Raw genomic sequence first — 17,963 nt, forward strand, 5'->3', positions numbered from 1 at the left:
TGTAGATTATAATTGCCACATATGAAGCCAATTGGAATTAAAAAAGAGAATGTAGCTCACCATCATGGATTTAAAAGTAGATGAGATGTGAAGAAGTTGTAGATTTGTATGTGATGAAGTTCAAATTTGGATCCACATTTCTTGTTTATTTGTCTTCCTCTCCTAGATATACATTCTGCTTTTAAGACCCACACATATAAGATATAAGAGCCACATTTAAGCATGTGTTGTTGTTAGCTTGGAGACAAAAGGGGGTGTCACAAAATGGGATGAAAATGCAAAGCTCTTTATTTGTTGAGAATTAAGCCCTAACACATTAGTTACAATATCAATCCATTGCTTAAGAGGTGAAGGGTGCAACTTGCCCAAACACATTAGTTACAATATCAATCCACTACTTAACGAGGTGAAGGATGCAGCTCCACATTAGTTTTGGATAAGCAAAGTAGACATAACATTGGATTTGGGTTGATAAGATGAGTTTGCCATAAGTAAAGTAGAAAAAGATGTACAACAATTAAGGACACAAGATCCAAATAAAAGAGTAGTACACACAGAAGAGTTGTTCAAGCAAGTCCAACAGTAATACAAAGACCTGCTCAGGTAGGTCCAACAAGAGTACATAGAAGAGCTCCTCCTCCTTGGCCAGAGGAGGGCGAGAGGAGGCCAAGGGAGGGCGAGAGGAGGCAGACGCCTTCTTCTTCTTCTATGCAGCTTCTCCCCTTCACCCAATGCAAGGTAGTGTTCGCATTACCGACAGCAGCGGAAGGCATACCGGAAGGGTTTGATGCACACGCAAGCAAGGATGGAGCTCATGAAGCAAGGCTAGAGCTCGTGAAGCAGGGGCTCTTCTGTACCCTATCGGAGAAGGGCTAGTGTAGGATGAGGGGGGAAGGAGAATCTGTTCCACAACCAATCTTCCAGTGCGGGTGTAGGGGGAGAGTAAAGAGAGCGCCGATTCCAGCTGTGTGTGATTGAGAATGCCAGGACATGTCCATTACTTTGAATTTGGTATGGTAGTCCAAAGGTCCTTCACTAATTTGCATTGGGAGGAGCACCTGGAGATAGAGCTGATGAACTACTAGAAAAAGTAGATGAACCATTGGATGTCCCTAAAAAACTGATTGTACAATAGGGCTTCCAGGCCTAACATTTGTGCCAGATACATATCCCCATATCTGTTTTGCAACCAGCACCACAGTCACATGGAATCGAATGGGAATGGGAATGGCCACAAGTTGCCATTCCATGTGGCTATATAGTCACATGCAATAGGCATGAAACGGGAAATGGGAATGGGGATGGGGAATGAGGGACCCAAAAATGGTGATTCCATGTGACTGAGGTCCAGCACATGCTGCGTCATGTATGCCCACATCCGGTAGTTGGTACCATCCAGCTTGTCAAAACAAGGATGGATTCAATGGTGAGCAGCTTTTCTATTTATAGATGTAAGCCCAAGAGGGGGTGTTGAGATACCAAAGTCATTAAGTGCATTGTATTCCATTATTTCTTATTTTGGCTTCCATTTACAAACCCAAAAGGGCATTACCTATATCCTTCATTAGGGTCTCGACACTACCTAGGGTACCATCCTAGAGAGTTTAGTGACTCATGTGCCTATAAATTGGGCATGAGCATTCATCCATCTTCACTCTACACTTACTCTTTCGTTCCTTCTTCATCATTCGCCCGTCACAATTTCAGCCTCAACCCTCTACCATTGTTGTCCACACCCTTACCCTAGCGGATATCTCAACTCATGGTGTTGTCCAATTGATCGTGACAACATAACAACAAGCAATTTCATTCTAGAGATCTTCTTCACATTGCCATCAGCTCCATACACTCCAAATTGCTGCATTTTTGACTCCATATAGCTTAGCGGCCTGTCCTTCATTATCTCCATTGCTGTGTTTTCTAGTTTCACTCCTTTCTGGACTCATATAGCAGATCATCTTTATCATTATCGTGCGCTCCCTCTACAATTCTCCTTTATCTTCTGATGTCTATTATAGCATTCCAATATCCAGAGGACTGCGTTTCACTCCCCCCCATGGAGCAACCCTTTTCCTTGCCATCGACACCTCTACCTAAAGGACTACATTTCACTCCCTTCATAGTGCAGATCCCTTCTAGGTATTGCTGCCTAATCAATCAAGATAGTGCAAGTATCTTCGAGCTTCGCTCCATTGTATCAACATGATTCATTCAGCATGATTTAGTGTTCATCACTATTCATTATTCTTCTATTTTTGAGTTTTCTTCGTCATAGCGTTTGTCATACACTCTGTGTTTCTCCCCGCAAACCCTACCATCTCTTGACATTGTATCAAAGTATACCATTCTATCTCCCAACAAGTGGGGGATTGGTTTGCATTTCAAGAGTTATCACAAAAGACTCCATGGTAGAGACATGGTCAACAAATGACTAAGCAACCAAAGAGACAATAGGGTTTGAAGGAAGAAACACAAAGTGTGTACTACAAACATTGAGAAAAGAAGAAAAACTCAAATGAATAAGATGAAGGACTGAAATAATGAAATGAATCTGATACAAGGTTACCATAGTACAAAAGATGCCCTGGAGCAAGGAGACTACCGAAAAAACCTCAGAGTCTACAAACGCAAGTTGACGAGTGGCTGATGAAGGTGACCTCCCAAATAACCCAAACACCGATGCTAGATGCCGTCGAGGACTAGTTCACATTCACTTGAAGAAAGGGATACTAGAAACTGCCAAACACAAGGATAAACAGCCTTTGATGAGGTGAAAATCCCAGCTAGAGAAGTAACGCTTGATGGAGGATGGAGCAGCTAGGAAGCAAATGCAAGCACCAGCTGCCGCAAAAAATTGGCGCCAAGCTGATGATGAAAATGCTAGGTGGAGAGAACACCTCCAAGCAACCAAACGCAAGTGGAGGAGTAACGCCTAAAGGGTGAAAGATGACGACAAGCAAGTGGAAACTAACGCTAGAAGGGTGTAGACTCCAAACACAAGGTATAGGAGCACACAAGAGCTATCGCCAATAATGGAAGGGAAGCACCAGTTGAAGAGGAGGGAGGTTGCCACCAAAACACAACCCAAATGATGGTGGAGGCTAGCATCTGGCAGCAGGAGATGCGATGGTGAAAGAAAAGAGAGAGAGAGAGAGAGAGAGAGAGATGATGGGAGAGAGTGTTTGATGACTGATGGGGTGTGGGAGAGACCACTAAGGACTAAGGTGGGTGGCCTATAAATAGGCAAAAGACTGTCTAGTGGGGTGACAACATGAGGGAGTCAGCTGTCTAGGGTGGCGCAAGACTATGGGCACCTAGCCCTTTTTTGGGGCTGTCCATTGAGTGAAACCCTAAAACGCAAGGACAAAAATGAACTATGGGAAGGGTTGCTCAACACCCCCTCTCAAGCACAAAAAGAAGGACAAAAGAGGAGTGAGGTGAAGAGAAGAAGATCCACCCTATAATTTGAGAATACCACCTGAAAGGGGACCAATGAAGATAGTCAAGAGACCAGATAAGCGGTAAACTTGAAACACAACCTCAGGTGAGAAGCCACTAGTTCTGTTACATCATGCTAGAAGGAATACGAAGGCCTGATCATAAAGTTATTGCTGAAAATCCAAGGGCCCCGATCAAAGATAGATCCTCTAGATGTTGGGTTTCAATGGAGGTAAAACTAGTCGAAAGAGCGCCAAACCTCGGAAGTAAAAGATGGTGCGTGAAAAACTTCAAGAGTAGTAGGGTCCCCCTCTAATCGGAGACGGAGGAGCCCCCTCTGAAGCTGAAGAAGTAATGGAAGCCCTTCCTGAATCCCCCTCTAAAGGAGATAGGAAATCCAAATGCTCACGGTTCATGGACTCCAAGGTGTCTAATGATGAAGAAAGTACCCCCGGTGGTGCCAAAGAAGATATCTGGGGCTCAAAAGTGGGAGCTGCAGAATGCCCAGAAGTGTCTTCTTGAACCTGAGTAGAAGAGGGTGGGCAATAGTCACAAGCTCTCAAACGGAGTGGACTGTGGAGATGTGGGCCGTGGTAGCCACTGGACTTAAAAATGGGTGGGGAAAACCTCCATGCAGTGCAATGGTCTCCAGGAGGACTTATCGCCTCCTAAGGTCTTACAACCTCTGGCTGCTCATGAGGAGTTAGTGCATGTTGAATGCATCTTATTGCCTTGAATATGGTTAGTTCATAGCTGATGTAGAACGATCTCTGTGGCCTAGAAAGGAGAGGTAGCACAAGAAGCGCCTGTTGGAAGACACATAAACTCTAGTGGGGTAGGGAGCAAAGGTCGAAGTCGACAGTCTTTGAGGGTATGACCGCTCTTGCCGTAGGAGGAGCACCCAATACACTGATCAAGGATCTTTGCAACTCACTGAGCACCTCTGGCTTTGATACCATGTCAAGAAATAACTAAGCAACCAAAGAGACAATAGGGTTTGCAAGGAGAAACACAAAGTGTGTAGAGCAAACACTGAGAAGAGAAGAGAAACTTAGATGAATAAGATGATGGAAGTTTGGAATAATGAAGTGCATATGATACAAGGGTGTTGTAGCGCAAAAGATGCCCTCAAGCAGGAAGACTGCCGAAGAAGCCTCTAAGTCTGCAAACACAGGACGAAGAGTGGTTCATGAAGGTAACATCCCGAACAGCCATAATGCACATGTTGGATGCCACTTAAGACTGGTGCACTATTGCCTGAAGAAAGGGATATCAAAAATTGCCAAATGCAAGGATGAACAACCTCTGATGATGAAAACACTAGCCAAAGGAGTGACACTTGATGGAGGATGGAGCAATCAAAAAGCAAACGCAAGCATCAATTCCCATAGAAAACTAACGCCAAGCCAATGATGAAAAAGCCACGTGGAGAGAACACCTCCAAGCAGCCAAACACAAGTGGAGTGACGCCTAAAGGGTGGAAGATGACAATAGGCAAGTGGAAACTAACACTAGAAGGGTGTGGACTCCAAACACAAGGTGTAGGAGCACACAGGTGATGTCACCAATAATGGAAGGAAAGCATCGGCTGAGGAGGAGGGAGGCTACTACCAAAAGGCAGCCCAAATGATGGTGGAGGCTGATGCCTAGCAGCAGGAGATGACAATGGTGGAAGAAGAGGGGGGGAGGGAAAAAGAGAGAGAGAGATGATGGGAGAGAGAGTGTCTGATGAGACTGATGGGGTGTGGGAGAGACCCACTGAGGATGAAGGTGGGTGGCCTATAAATAGGCAAAAACACTGTCTAGTGAGGCACCAGCTGTCTAGGGTGGTGCCAGACTGTGAGCACCCAACCCCTTTTTGGGGCTGTCCACTAAGTGAAACCCTAAAGCACAGGGACAAAAATGAACTATGGGAAAGGTTGCTCAACAAGTCTAAGGGTTGCTAGGGCGATGATTGAGGCCGTGACAGAGCGGATTCCATCAGATTGGCAAACAGATATAGCCCCCTCCCAAACTTTGGACTATTCTCTTTTCTAGAGGGGACATCCTTCTAGCTTTCATTGCGTCTAGCGGAGACAAGACATTCACTTTCACAGTTGAGAAGGATAGCCGCCTCTAACGAGAAGATCTTGACCATATAGCACTCAATCGTTACTCCATGCAAAGGATCAAAGTAGTAGTACACTTTGAGAGGAAGTGGCACATAGACCCAAATGCAGTCACTTGTCTTGTAGATGGATGGAGATATTGGGCATACCAAAGGAGGCCTCTACAAGGACTAGAGTGGGATCCGGGACAGTGGGTGTGAAAGGACCCTTTCCTTGACACATCATGTGACATAACCTTCTTTGGCTACACTACTAGGTTGGGGAGGAGGACACAGCCAATCGCCCCCCATTGGCACAAAGAGGGAATTTCTAATGAGTTCCTAATATAGCTTTTGGAGGAGGCTACATGACAACTTGAGGCCTAGGAAGATCTCTCTCTTTGTTTAGAAGTTGGCACTTGGCTTGGCTATGGCAAGGACCTAGTGGCATGTGCATGATGCAATGAGCCAAATGAAATACACAGACATTGCCTATGGGATTGCCCCAAAGCCCGGGCGGTTTGGAGGAGAGCTCTCAACATAGTACTCCATCGGAGTCCATAATGGCAACATGGGGGGCTGAAGCTTGGGCCACTGTTACAGGTCCCAACATGTGGCTATGAGGACATTCAGGGGAGCACTTCTTTTCTTATCGTCAAACAGCATCTGAAAAGGATCCGTACTTAGTTACTCTTCACAAAGTTCCTTGTACTTTGTATTTACCTCAGTGATTTTCTCCAAGGTGTCATTAATAGATTTCTCTTTTCCAAAATAAAATTCTCTTCATTTGCACCTCTTGATCACAATTTTACTCAAGGTTAAAAGAGGCCATAACAATCCACCTCCTAGAAGCAACCCACTTCTTTGGCCCCAAGAGAGAACTTTACGAGGCAGGCTCTAAGAGACAACCCAAGTAGGTCTAACTCCACCCCAGGTGAATAGGCAGGCTCTATGAGACAACCCAAGTCAGCCTAACTCCACCCCAAGTGAACAGGTAGGCTCTAAGAGACGACCCACATAGGCCTGACTCCACCCTAGGTAAATAGGGGTATGAAGGACTGACCCTTCTGCTGCACAGAGAGTTTAGTCCCATGACCATAAAGACCCAAGCTTCAACTCAGGCACATACACATACCCCATAACTGAAGCAATGTAAGTTATTTTGGAGCCACACTTGACCACCTTTACAAAAACAATTGATATGGTGAGCCCATCCTGCCTGCCTCAGGCACAAGCTTACCTCTGCAGGTGTCCCATGTACTAAAACTTTCGGAGTTTTCACGGCTTTTTCACTCATCCTACCAGCCAACATTCCAGATCAGTTTCACTTCCTATTGAAACTTCAGCAATATATGCAGGCAGCCTAAGGCCAATCCAGCAGCTTGGACTACCTCAGCCCTCCTCTAGCCACAGGACTATCAACAGCATTTGCACGACTAGGAAACACCAGAGACCTTCCACGACCTTCACTTGCACTTAATCAGAGTGGCCAACCCTCCCAACACCCAGAGCATTGTCAACCCACCAGCTCCCGTTACACAGAAGATACAGCAAACTACATTCCATCTAACCATGACAAAGGGGAAGCATTGAGGCAAACAACCTCACCAACCTCTTAGCCATATTATAATCTGATGTTGTACACTCCAAAGGCAAGCTTCAGCAAGAATCACAAAAGTACTGGATCCCATTTCCTTTCATTGCTTTATATCTTGCTTCCTAGTTATTTTCAGTAGTTCCTTTTGGGATTCCATGAAGCCCCTTTAACCTCCCTCTCTGTGCCTTATCTCATTTCCTCTCCATCATACTCCTCACACAATATCCATGACAATAAATGCATGTCAATATGCCTTCAAGCACCAATCTCTTATTCAGTCATAGCCTATCAAAATGACATTGAATTTACTATATGAAAACTGCTACCGTTAATTCAGATGAAATTTTGTCTTTTTTTTTTCACAATCATAGCCCTAAGGCTTTAACCTTTCAGCAGCTGCTCTATAGCCAAGTCCACCTGGAGCTGGAGAGATGACAAACCTGAGCAAACAACAATGTACAATGGTTACAGATCATATCTAGCTTCAATTGGATTTACATCCTTCAAATAAACTTATTAAAAGCTTTATCACATAGAAGCATACCAGGCAAAAAGGAATGTTCCAAGGTAGTATACCGTGTTCAAAATGCCATATGATAAAACTCCAGCCAATCCGTATCTTTTTAACTTCAACATGATACTGAACAGGAAAACCTCCACCATCAAAAACTACAAGATATAGCATGTACCAATTCATTATTTACTCATCTTAGCTGTGATGTCAGAGATACCGATAATGTTTCCTGTACGGGTATTACTATCTACTTATCTTTAGCTTGGCTGTAAGTTGAAAGAGCACAAGGACATGTCATCATGCTATCTATAATACACTTCTGAGAAAAATGAACTAAATCCCATTACCCTTCTTTACCCATGGTCTCCTGCTTGGCAGCAATCTGAGTAGCCATAGCTTTTTCATCTGTCCAATACACATTCAAACACAAGGATCAGCATATTACCCTTGCAAAAGCTAGTTTTCAATACATGTCACTATACTTCAACTATAAAACGCAAATCCATCTTCAAATTGTTGGGTGCATAATAGCTTGAAGCATTTCAGCAACTTTAAAAAGACATTTCAAATTACAAAGCATGCTCAAATCATCTACTTAACAGCGGGCTTTAAAGGTACCTTTGACTTGGAAATTCTTCAAGTCAAGTTCTTCAGAGACCTACCAACCACAACAATCATATTTCATAGAGTCATAAAATACTCTCAGGCATTTCCATATGAAAAAAAATGTGTTTGCATGATAGAGAACTATCAATGACCAATGTTTCTTATTTTTGTACAAGAAACAGTATAAAAAAATGACAACTTGTACACCAACATACATACAACATGCATGAAAACTGCTCATTATTCAGGAAATTTAAGAATCACTTAATGGAATTTCAAAGAGGCTGAAATGTATACAAATTATACATTCTAGCTGTAAAAGAGATGGACATCTTTCCTGAAAAGTCCATAGGTTTCCAAGAACAGATTCTGATCCAGGTTCTGATATGCTGCCTCTTTAAGCTCACAAAACCCCATATTGCTCAGGACAGAAAACACAACAACATACCACAGGCAATCACACAATCCCAACGAAATTTTGATTCAAATGCATTTGTCGAACATCCTCAAAACCCATGTACCAATTCTTTATTTGGCATGTCCATATGCTTACACCAGCAAACTAACCAGATCCTTGTATACCTATTCCCAGGGAACCTTCTAATTACAGAAAATACCACAGCTAACCTTTGCAAAGCACCTAAATTATCATGTGAACATGAAGAAGATGGCCAAATAAGCTAGCAACAAGGCTATGCATTTCAAGGTATGGTATGCAGACAAACTTGATGCAAGCCCTGTCAACCTGTCCTCATTAGTAGCGATTGAATCAGATCCTTGTTGAGAATCTGTTTCTACGAAAATGTAGTCTTATTTTTGCAAAGAGCCAAGCCAGATCTCTCCTGCACACCTCCCCACCCCCACCTGCCTGTTTCCCCCCCCCCCCCCAAACAAAAAAAAGAGCATCAGGCCCTTTCTCCATAAAGCATTTTTCCTCTTGCTCAGAGCATTCAAGTCCATCAGCTTCCATGCACTCAATGGTTGCTACAAGAGCATCAGGCCCTTTCTCTCTTGCTCAGAACAATCCATTCAGTTTGCACTTCCAGGCATATGATGAGGCCTACATCTATCTACTATTGGCTTATCTTTCATCAAAACGTGTTTGTCACATCCAACGGCATCCGATTAGTATTGTCTAATACTAGTACAGTACTAATCGGACTAATAAATCTTGGGCCTATGTCCAATGGAAAAATATTGTACATATAATGTTAAGCCTATACTTAATGTTGGGACTTAAAATAATATGCTTCAAACATTTAGAGACTTTATGCCAAGAGTTCACATATTAAGAGCTTGAGGATAGAGAGGATGGAGAGCTTTAGAGTGGAGATAGGGCAGAGATAGGGCAAAGGAGAGCTTGAGGGAGTGGGGGTAGAAAGCTTGAGGAGAGAGAACTTGAGAATATAGCGCTTGAAAGTTGAGCTTGAAATTTGATGCCAAGAGTTCGCATATTAAGAGCTTGAGGATAGAGAGGATGGAGAGCTTTAGAGTGGAGATAGGGCAGAGATAGGGCAAAGGAGAGCTTGAGGGAGTGGGGGTAGAGAGCTTGAGGAGAGAGAACTTGAGAATATAGCGCTTGAAAGTTGAGCTTGAAATTTGAATTTGAAAATTAGAGAGGGAAAGAGAGGGAGAGAACATATTGCCAAGAAGGGGGGGTTTGGGGGGGGAGGAGATGGGGGGGTATGTACATGTGTTGTGGGAAACACACATGTCGGCTAACACCTCTTCTCAAATCCTAGGTTTGGTGGAGGGCCAAAGAAGATGCAAATCTAAGGATGACAAGAAGTGTCAGACAAGAAGCAAGACCCCCTCTGCAAATAAAAGGTTGATCCAACAGAAGGCCACCAGAGACCAATGGACACAGAGTGGCCTTGAATGGCTCACCCCTGAAATCACATGCCGGGGATGGGTGAGCCAAACCTCTGACCCAATTGTGAGACAATAGCAAGGAGCTATCGAAGGTGTCATAAGCTGCATAGAAATAACAAGGACCAAGGGCCAAGCAGTAGGGGATGGTATCTCGATGACGAAGGAAAGAGGTCACCACTTGAAAGAAAGGCCCAAAGTAGACTATAATCCCTAAAGAAACTCCTCAAGTTAATACGAACTCCACTTTGAAGCACAAAGGATATAATGTTAAGCCTATACTTAATGTTGGGACTTAAAATAATATGCTTCAAACATTTAGACACTTTATGCCAAGAGTTCACATATTAAGAGCTTGAGGATAGAGAGGATGGAGAGCTTTAGAGTGGAGATAGGGCAGAGATAGGGCAAAGGAGAGCTTGAGGGAGTGGGGGTAGAAAGCTTGAGGAGAGAGAACTTGAGAATATAGCGCTTGAAAGTTGAGCTTGAAATTTGATGCCAAGAGTTCGCATATTAAGAGCTTGAGGATAGAGAGGATGGAGAGCTTTAGAGTGGAGATAGGGCAGAGATAGGGCAAAGGAGAGCTTGAGGGAGTGGGGGTAGAGAGCTTGAGGAGAGAGAACTTGAGAATATAGCGCTTGAAAGTTGAGCTTGAAATTTGAATTTGAAAATTAGAGAGGGAAAGAGAGGGAGAGAACATATTGCCAAGAAGGGGGGGTTTGGGGGGGGAGGAGATGGGGGGGTATGTACATGTGTTGTGGGAAACACACATGTCGGCTAACACCTCTTCTCAAATCCTAGGTTTGGTGGAGGGCCAAAGAAGATGCAAATCTAAGGATGACAAGAAGTGTCAGACAAGAAGCAAGACCCCCTCTGCAAATAAAAGGTTGATCCAACAGAAGGCCACCAGAGACCAATGGACACAGAGTGGCCTTGAATGGCTCACCCCTGAAATCACATGCCGGGGATGGGTGAGCCAAACCTCTGACCCAATTGTGAGACAATAGCAAGGAGCTATCGAAGGTGTCATAAGCTGCATAGAAATAACAAGGACCAAGGGCCAAGCAGTAGGGGATGGTATCTCGATGACGAAGGAAAGAAGTCACCACTTGAAAGAAAGGCCCAAAGTAGACTATAATCCCTAAAGAAACTCCTCAAGTTAATACGAACTCCACTTTGAAGCACAAAGGATATAATGTTAAGCCTATACTTAATGTTGGGACTTAAAATAATATGCTTCAAACATTTAGACACTTTATGCCAAGAGTTCACATATTAAGAGCTTGAGGATAGAGAGGATGGAGAGCTTTAGAGTGGAGATAGGGCAGAGATAGGGCAAAGGAGAGCTTGAGGGAGTGGGGGTAGAAAGCTTGAGGAGAGAGAACTTGAGAATATAGCGCTTGAAAGTTGAGCTTGAAATTTGATGCCAAGAGTTCGCATATTAAGAGCTTGAGGATAGAGAGGATGGAGAGCTTTAGAGTGGAGATAGGGCAGAGATAGGGCAAAGGAGATCTTGAGGGAGTGGGGGTAGAGAGCTTGAGGAGAGAGAACTTGAGAATATAGCGCTTGAAAGTTGAGCTTGAAATTTGAATTTGAAAATTAGAGAGGGAAAGAGAGGGAGAGAACATATTGCCAAGAAGGGGGGGTTTGGGGGGGGGGGGGGAGGAGATGAGGGGTATGTACATGTGTTGTGGGAAACACACGTCGGCTAACACCTCTTCTCAAATCCTAGGTTTGGTGGAGGGCCAAAGAAGATGCAAATCTAAGGATGACAAGAAGTGTCAGACAAGAAGCAAGACCCCCTCTGCAAATAAAAGGTTGATCTAACAGAAGGCCACCAGAGACCAATGGACACAGAGAGGCCTTGAATGGCTCACCCCTGAAATCACAAGCCGGGGATGGGTGAGCCAAACCTCTGACCCAATTGTGAGACAATAGCAAGGAGCTATCGAAGGTGTCATAAGCTGCATAGAAATAACAAGGACCAAGGGCCAAGCAGTAGGGGATGGTATCTCGATGACGAAGGAAAGAGGTCACCACTTGAAAGAAAGGCCCAAAGTAGACTATAATCCCTAAAGAAACTCCTCAAGTTAATACGAACTCCACTTTGAAGCACAAAGGGTCATAGAATCCACAATCCCATCATTGATATCGTCCCTCTTTGAAAGGGATGGGAGGTATGAGGGAACCACCAAAGGAAATGATGGAGGATGGGATGGAACCTGTGGAAGAGATGGTGTGTAATCGAGAGCGAGTTTAGCTAAAGACAATTGCCTTGGAGAGCCTTGCATTATGGAAAGAGAATGGAGCATGTGTAGTCCCCTCTCCGACCAACCTATCACAATAGTGACTTCTATAGAAGAATCCTCAACAAAGACAACTTGCTTGGTAAAGATAACCCAAGTCCAAAGTCTAGTAAGGCCATAACTAGAGAGGAGAGGGAAGCCCAAGTCTGGAACATGTAGGGCCTCTAAAACAAAGCTCAATGGACGTCAAACAATACATGCAAGGTGTCAACACTACAAAGAGGCACTAAAGAGATGTCACCAACAATGATGATACCCTCTAATGGATGGAGATCCTGGAACAAATCACCTCGTGGAGTCATATGACTTGATGCACCATTGTCAATGAGCCTAGGTTGCTCAAAAGATGAGATAGTCAAGAAGTAAATGTGTAGAAACACAACTCAATGGTAATAGTCGGTAATGAAGTAGAGGCTAACAAAGGCTCCAATGTAGATCCACCCTTCGCTCCTAGACGAATGTGAGGGTATTTCCTCCAACACTACTTCTCGACATTGTGAAACCCATTAATTTAGTTCATTTCTTTTCTTTAATTCCTTTTGGTTGCACACTTAGAGCCCCAAAAAAGGGTTGGGCACCCACATTCTAGGGTGCCACCCAAGACTGCCCAATGCCTATAAATAGAACACAGTACAGACTCTCATAAATTCTCTAACATCCATTCTCTCATCATCCATCATTCCTCTCCTCTCCCTAGCCTCTCCATTGTTATTCACACCCCGCCTCAGAGGACATTACAGTTTGTGGAGTATTCTTCCTTACTATCTGTTGATAAGTGCCATATCTCCTCATTTGCAAGCTTCATTTTGGAGTAGTTCAAGTCATCCTGCTGTCCACATCCTTTAGGCTGGCTGGCAATAGATTTCCCCCTGCTTGCGACCAGATTCTGTGCAAATTTGACAAGCGTTTTTGCAATTGGTCCCTTCTCCAACAACACACGTGGCTTTTGCCTGAGGGCTGACCTGAGTTTTGCAGCTAGTGATCATCTTGAGGCTACATTTTCAGCCTGCGGCAAGCCGCCCCACTGTCCTACATCATCCAAAGCCAGTGGTTATTGATTTTCTTCTTCCTTCACTTTGACAACACCTAAGGACTGCATTCTACTCTCTCTACAACCGCCCTTCACCATTCAGCATTTACTTCTATACTCTACTACCAAGAGGATTGCATGTCAATCCCTTCATTGGGCATATTCCCTTCAAGTCCTACATCATCTGAAGCCGGTGGTTGCTGATTTTCTTCTTCCTTCACTCTAACAACACCTAAGGACTGTGCTCTACTCTCTCTACAACTGTCCTTCACCATTCACCATTTACTTCTATACTCTACTGCCTAGAGGACTGCATTTGGCTCCCTTCTGTTGAGAAACCCTTCACCCGCAGTTTGTGTTTTTGCATTTTTGCATTTTGCGTTTAGGGTTTGTGTTTAGGGTTTGTAGCCCCAAAAAGGGGTGCCATCCTAGACATTGTGTCACAAGACTGTGACAACTATTATCTTTTTGTTGATTTCTTTATTACTACTTTATTTGGTTTTTCTTTTTGGAAGGATCCCTCTTGAAATCTAAACGCCTGAGTTGCATGGCCAGTATGTGAAACGGACAGAAATGTCCAGTGAGTCAAGACTGGACAGTTAAGGTCCAGTACAAGTCTAGAAGAGACTGATGGCACTGTAGATTGACAAGCCTGGAAGAGACTTGTGAAAGTGTATATGGACAAGTGTGCTAAAGAACTAGTCTGGAAGAGACTAGTTCAAAGTGAAGATGGACAAATCTCCAAGAGTAATTAGTCCATGCAGGGTCATTAGTGGAAATTCACTTTCAGTTGAGCTACATTACAAATTTGGATGTAGCCATAGTCTACAAAGATGGTCAAAAGACTAGTGGGATGCAATGGAAGGAACTCCTAAAATTTAGGGAGTTACTATTTTCGGATCCCAGAATCTGTTCGCGTCATTATCTTTGTTTTTGCACGAGGATTAATCCTCTGGTCTGTGCCGAGGTCAAATTTTGAACAGAGGATGGAGAATTTTAGACCGGAAGGTTAGAACGGGAAATATCTTCCAGTGCTGCCATTTGGCACAAATTTGTGCACTTACCTCTTTAAAGAGGGGCTGGCGTGCAGTTTTTTGGGTATTGGGGCTCATTTGTGAAGGAGAGGAGGAACAGTTGCTGATGGAGAAGATTTGAGAGCTTGCCTATCTTGTCTATGATGCACAGAGGGCTGAGCTTGCTCCCTACTCTCTCTCTCTCTTCTTGACAGTATGGTTATGCTTCAGAATCAAGGGCTTTACTGCTGATTCATGTACAGTTGTGTGGGAATATGCTGTTTTTGCATGAGGCAAGAGCCTCCTTTCTCCAGGAACAGGAGCAATTGTTTGCTGCCCCCAACAGGAACAGGTGAGGCTGGTAACCTCACTAAGCAAGTGCCTGAAACAGCACTATATCAGTACTGATTCTGGACTGTTCAGAGGTTATTTCAGAGCCCAATTGATGTCAGAATCAAGGGGCACTTGGCACAGATGATGCAGAACAGTGCAGGGAACAAAATGGGCTGAAAACAGGTTTCAAAACAGGTCTGAACCAGTAATTATAGCAGGCTGAAATGGTCAATTCTGCACTCCAACCAGAAGTTTCAGACTTGGGCAGAGTTTCCCCTCCTGGTCAACTTGTTTTGGGTCAGTAATTGTACTGTTATGCTGCCAAATTTCACCCAGAATAGGTGAAAGACAGCCCATTGTACTTTCTCTCTTTATAAAAAATAAGGAAATACCGCAAGGGGCGCCTGACTTAGGGGCCAACAGGGTGTCTGTGTGGCAACAGGAGCATTCTAGCTTCCTGTTTTTCTTCTTGATACCATCGGAGTGCTCATCAAGAGACTCTAAAGATAACTCCTCAGCATCCGATGATGAGACACACTCATACGTGTGTTCAGCAGTAGAGAGTGCAAAGAGAGTAGAGACTTGAGTTGGGTGTGTACCAGTGTGGTACACACAAAGAATGAAAGAATGTATTTATGTTTTAGGGTACGGTACATTTACACCCGCAAGAGTGCGGTCACATGTACAAGTAAAATATATACACAGGAAGTGTAGCGAAGGGCCTTTACACCCAACAACCTCCCACTTAAAGGTCATGAGCAAACCTTTAACCAACTCCCACTAGTCGAATGCAATGCTCATGCTGAGCCTTTGCAAGATTTTTTGTGAGAGCATCTTCCTCCCCGCAAACCCTACTGTCTCGCTGGTACATCATCTTTTGACATGGTATCAGAGCTGGATCTGCTCAAACACTGGCAAAGATCCTCCACTCCAGTGACAGCAAAGACCGGCGTCGGGTTCGGCATTCACTTCTCTTCTTCTTCTGCTGCATCAAAATCTCGTTTTTACAAGTTTCAAGTGCCTTCAGCTTGCTGCCCACACCCCTTTCGTGGAGAACATCACAGTCTCAGTTGTCCCTTGCTATCATCTATAATCTGGCACCTGTTTCCAGCCTTCCACCTGCAGTTTGCAGCTATTTACAGCAAAGCGACTGTTGCTGATCACTCTCCATTCAGAAAACAATCTCGTTTTTGCAGATTTCAGGTATTTCAGCTTACTGCCCACACCGCGGACGCGGAGGACATCGCAGTCCAAGCTGGCCATTGCTGTCTACAACAGTCTAGCATCTGTTTCCAGCCTATCACACACTGTTCGGAGCTAATTTCAGCATATTGATTGCTGCTGCTGTTTTTTCCTGTGGTTTTAGTCTTTCTCTCTCCTCACCTGCGTTTTTCTATTGGTTGCAACCTCTTACTACTGGTCGCATCCTCCTCCCACTAGCAACTCACTTCCAGCCCTTCCACTGCCCTCCCACCTCTTGAGGTGGACATTGCGGTTCGTGCTTCACACTGCCCTCCACCCATTGAGACGAACATTGCGGTTCGTGGTTCATGGTGGCTAACCTCTTCCTTCTTTAGCAAGGCACACTGGTATCCATGGCTTCTTTACCAACAAATGACCAGACTATTGGGTGCTCCTACTGTGGTATCACCGAACACACCACCGATGCTTGCCAACTTCGACCTTTGCTCCCCACTCCCCTGGAGTATATGCATCTTCCACCAGGCACTCCTTGTGCCACCTCTCTTTTTTAGGCCACAGAGATCGTTCTGCATCGGCTATCAGAGTACTATGCCCAAGGCAATAAGATGCATCCGATGTGCACTAAGTCCATGAAGGATCGATTGGCGCTGCGACCTCCTCGAGATCGTCACAATGCTAGCGGCAGTCTTCTCCCACTTATTTTCAAGTATAGTGGCTTCCACGACCTACGGATCTGCAGTCTGCTGCTCCATCAAGAGACAGTGATTGTTTGATACGGTCTCCTTATTAGTCTGCTCCTTCGAGAGACAATGGTTGGTCGACTCCTTCATCTTCTTCGGCTATCCAATCCGCTCCAGTGAGAGACAACAACTGTTGCCCACCTCTTGCTCATTCTGAGCCCCACCCTTCTCCACCCTCGACTACTCAAGTTCGAGAGGCTATCTATGGGAGCTCTTCAACACCCCAAATACCTTCTTCGGCACGACCGGCTGCACTTCCTTCGTCATCAGACATTTTGGAGTTTGTGATCCATGAGTTTTTGGATTCCTATCTACTTCAGAGGGGAATGTTATTTCTTTGCCCTTAGAGGGGGCATCTACTTCTTCTTCGACTTCAACGGAGGCTCCTCCACCTCCCACCTCAGAGGGGGAACCTACTCCACATGAAGTTCTTCACCCATCCTCTACTTTATTGGGGTGGCTATCTTCGACCAATCATCTCTTCTATTGATACCCAGGATCTTCAGGTACCACTTAGATCGAGAAATCGGAGGTTGAGTCGCAACTTGGTGACGAGGCCTTTGTATTGCTTATAGCATGGATGCACGGAGCTAGTGGCTTCTCTCCCGAGGTTGAGTTTCAGATTGTCCACTTCACTCTGTCTACTGTTCTTTATTGCCGGTTACCTTTCAGGTGGAAATCTTGGATCTTAGGGATCCTCTACATCTTCTTCCTCCTCTTCTTCTTGCCTTGGTCACTTGGTCAGTATGGAGCCAACTCCCGAGATCGAGTATAGGTATATCCTTATAGTTCTCGGCCCCCCACAAGGTCCAACATTCCTCCTATGCATTGCATGTATTCATCATCTTTGTACTAGGGCGCTTGGGCAAGTGAATAATTTCCCCACGAGAGACACTTTCCAAGTGGCACCTACTGCATGAGCATTCTTCAGCATGTAGCATCGCATCTCCACCTCACTCTTCTCTTTTCCCCTTTTTGGGCCTAAGAGGGGGTGTTCAAAAACCCTTCATCCGCATTTTTCGTTTTTTGTGTTTCTGCATTTTGCGTTTAGGGTTTGCAACCTCAAAAAGGGGCACCACCCTAGACTGACTGTGCCTATTTATAGGCCACTCTCTCACTCATTCTTTACGGCTGATTCATTCAGTCCGTCACCTCTTCTCTCCAACCTCTCCACTACCCTCACACCCCTTCAGGAGGACATTGCAATTCATGGTTCGTGGCTGTCTTC

The 17,963-nt window shown here is 44.6% G+C and overlaps 1 protein-coding gene across 7 annotated transcripts in view; it reads right to left on the minus strand.

The window, feature by feature from the left end:
• Positions 1–17,963, minus strand: part of LOC148038330 (uncharacterized) — a 75,828-nt gene that overhangs the window by 22,841 nt on the left and 35,024 nt on the right. For all 7 annotated transcript variants that reach the window (XR_015689367.1, XR_015689366.1, XM_087670668.1 and 4 more), the window contains exons 3-6: positions 8,254–8,293; positions 7,983–8,040; positions 7,666–7,761; positions 7,508–7,561 (exon numbers count right to left, since the gene is read on the minus strand). Coding sequence is in view for 5 of the 7 variants with exons in the window: in XM_087670668.1 (XP_087526794.1) it covers positions 7,508–7,561; positions 7,666–7,761; positions 7,983–8,040; positions 8,254–8,293 (248 nt within the window). In the remaining 2 variants the exon portion in view is untranslated. The remainder of the gene's footprint in view (positions 1–7,507; positions 7,562–7,665; positions 7,762–7,982; positions 8,041–8,253; positions 8,294–17,963) is intronic.

Source organism: Lygodium microphyllum, chromosome 3, assembly GCF_053477565.2.
Source record: "Lygodium microphyllum isolate KBCC chromosome 3, Lygodium_microphyllum_v1.1.10, whole genome shotgun sequence".
NCBI lineage: Eukaryota > Viridiplantae > Streptophyta > Polypodiopsida > Schizaeales > Lygodiaceae > Lygodium > Lygodium microphyllum.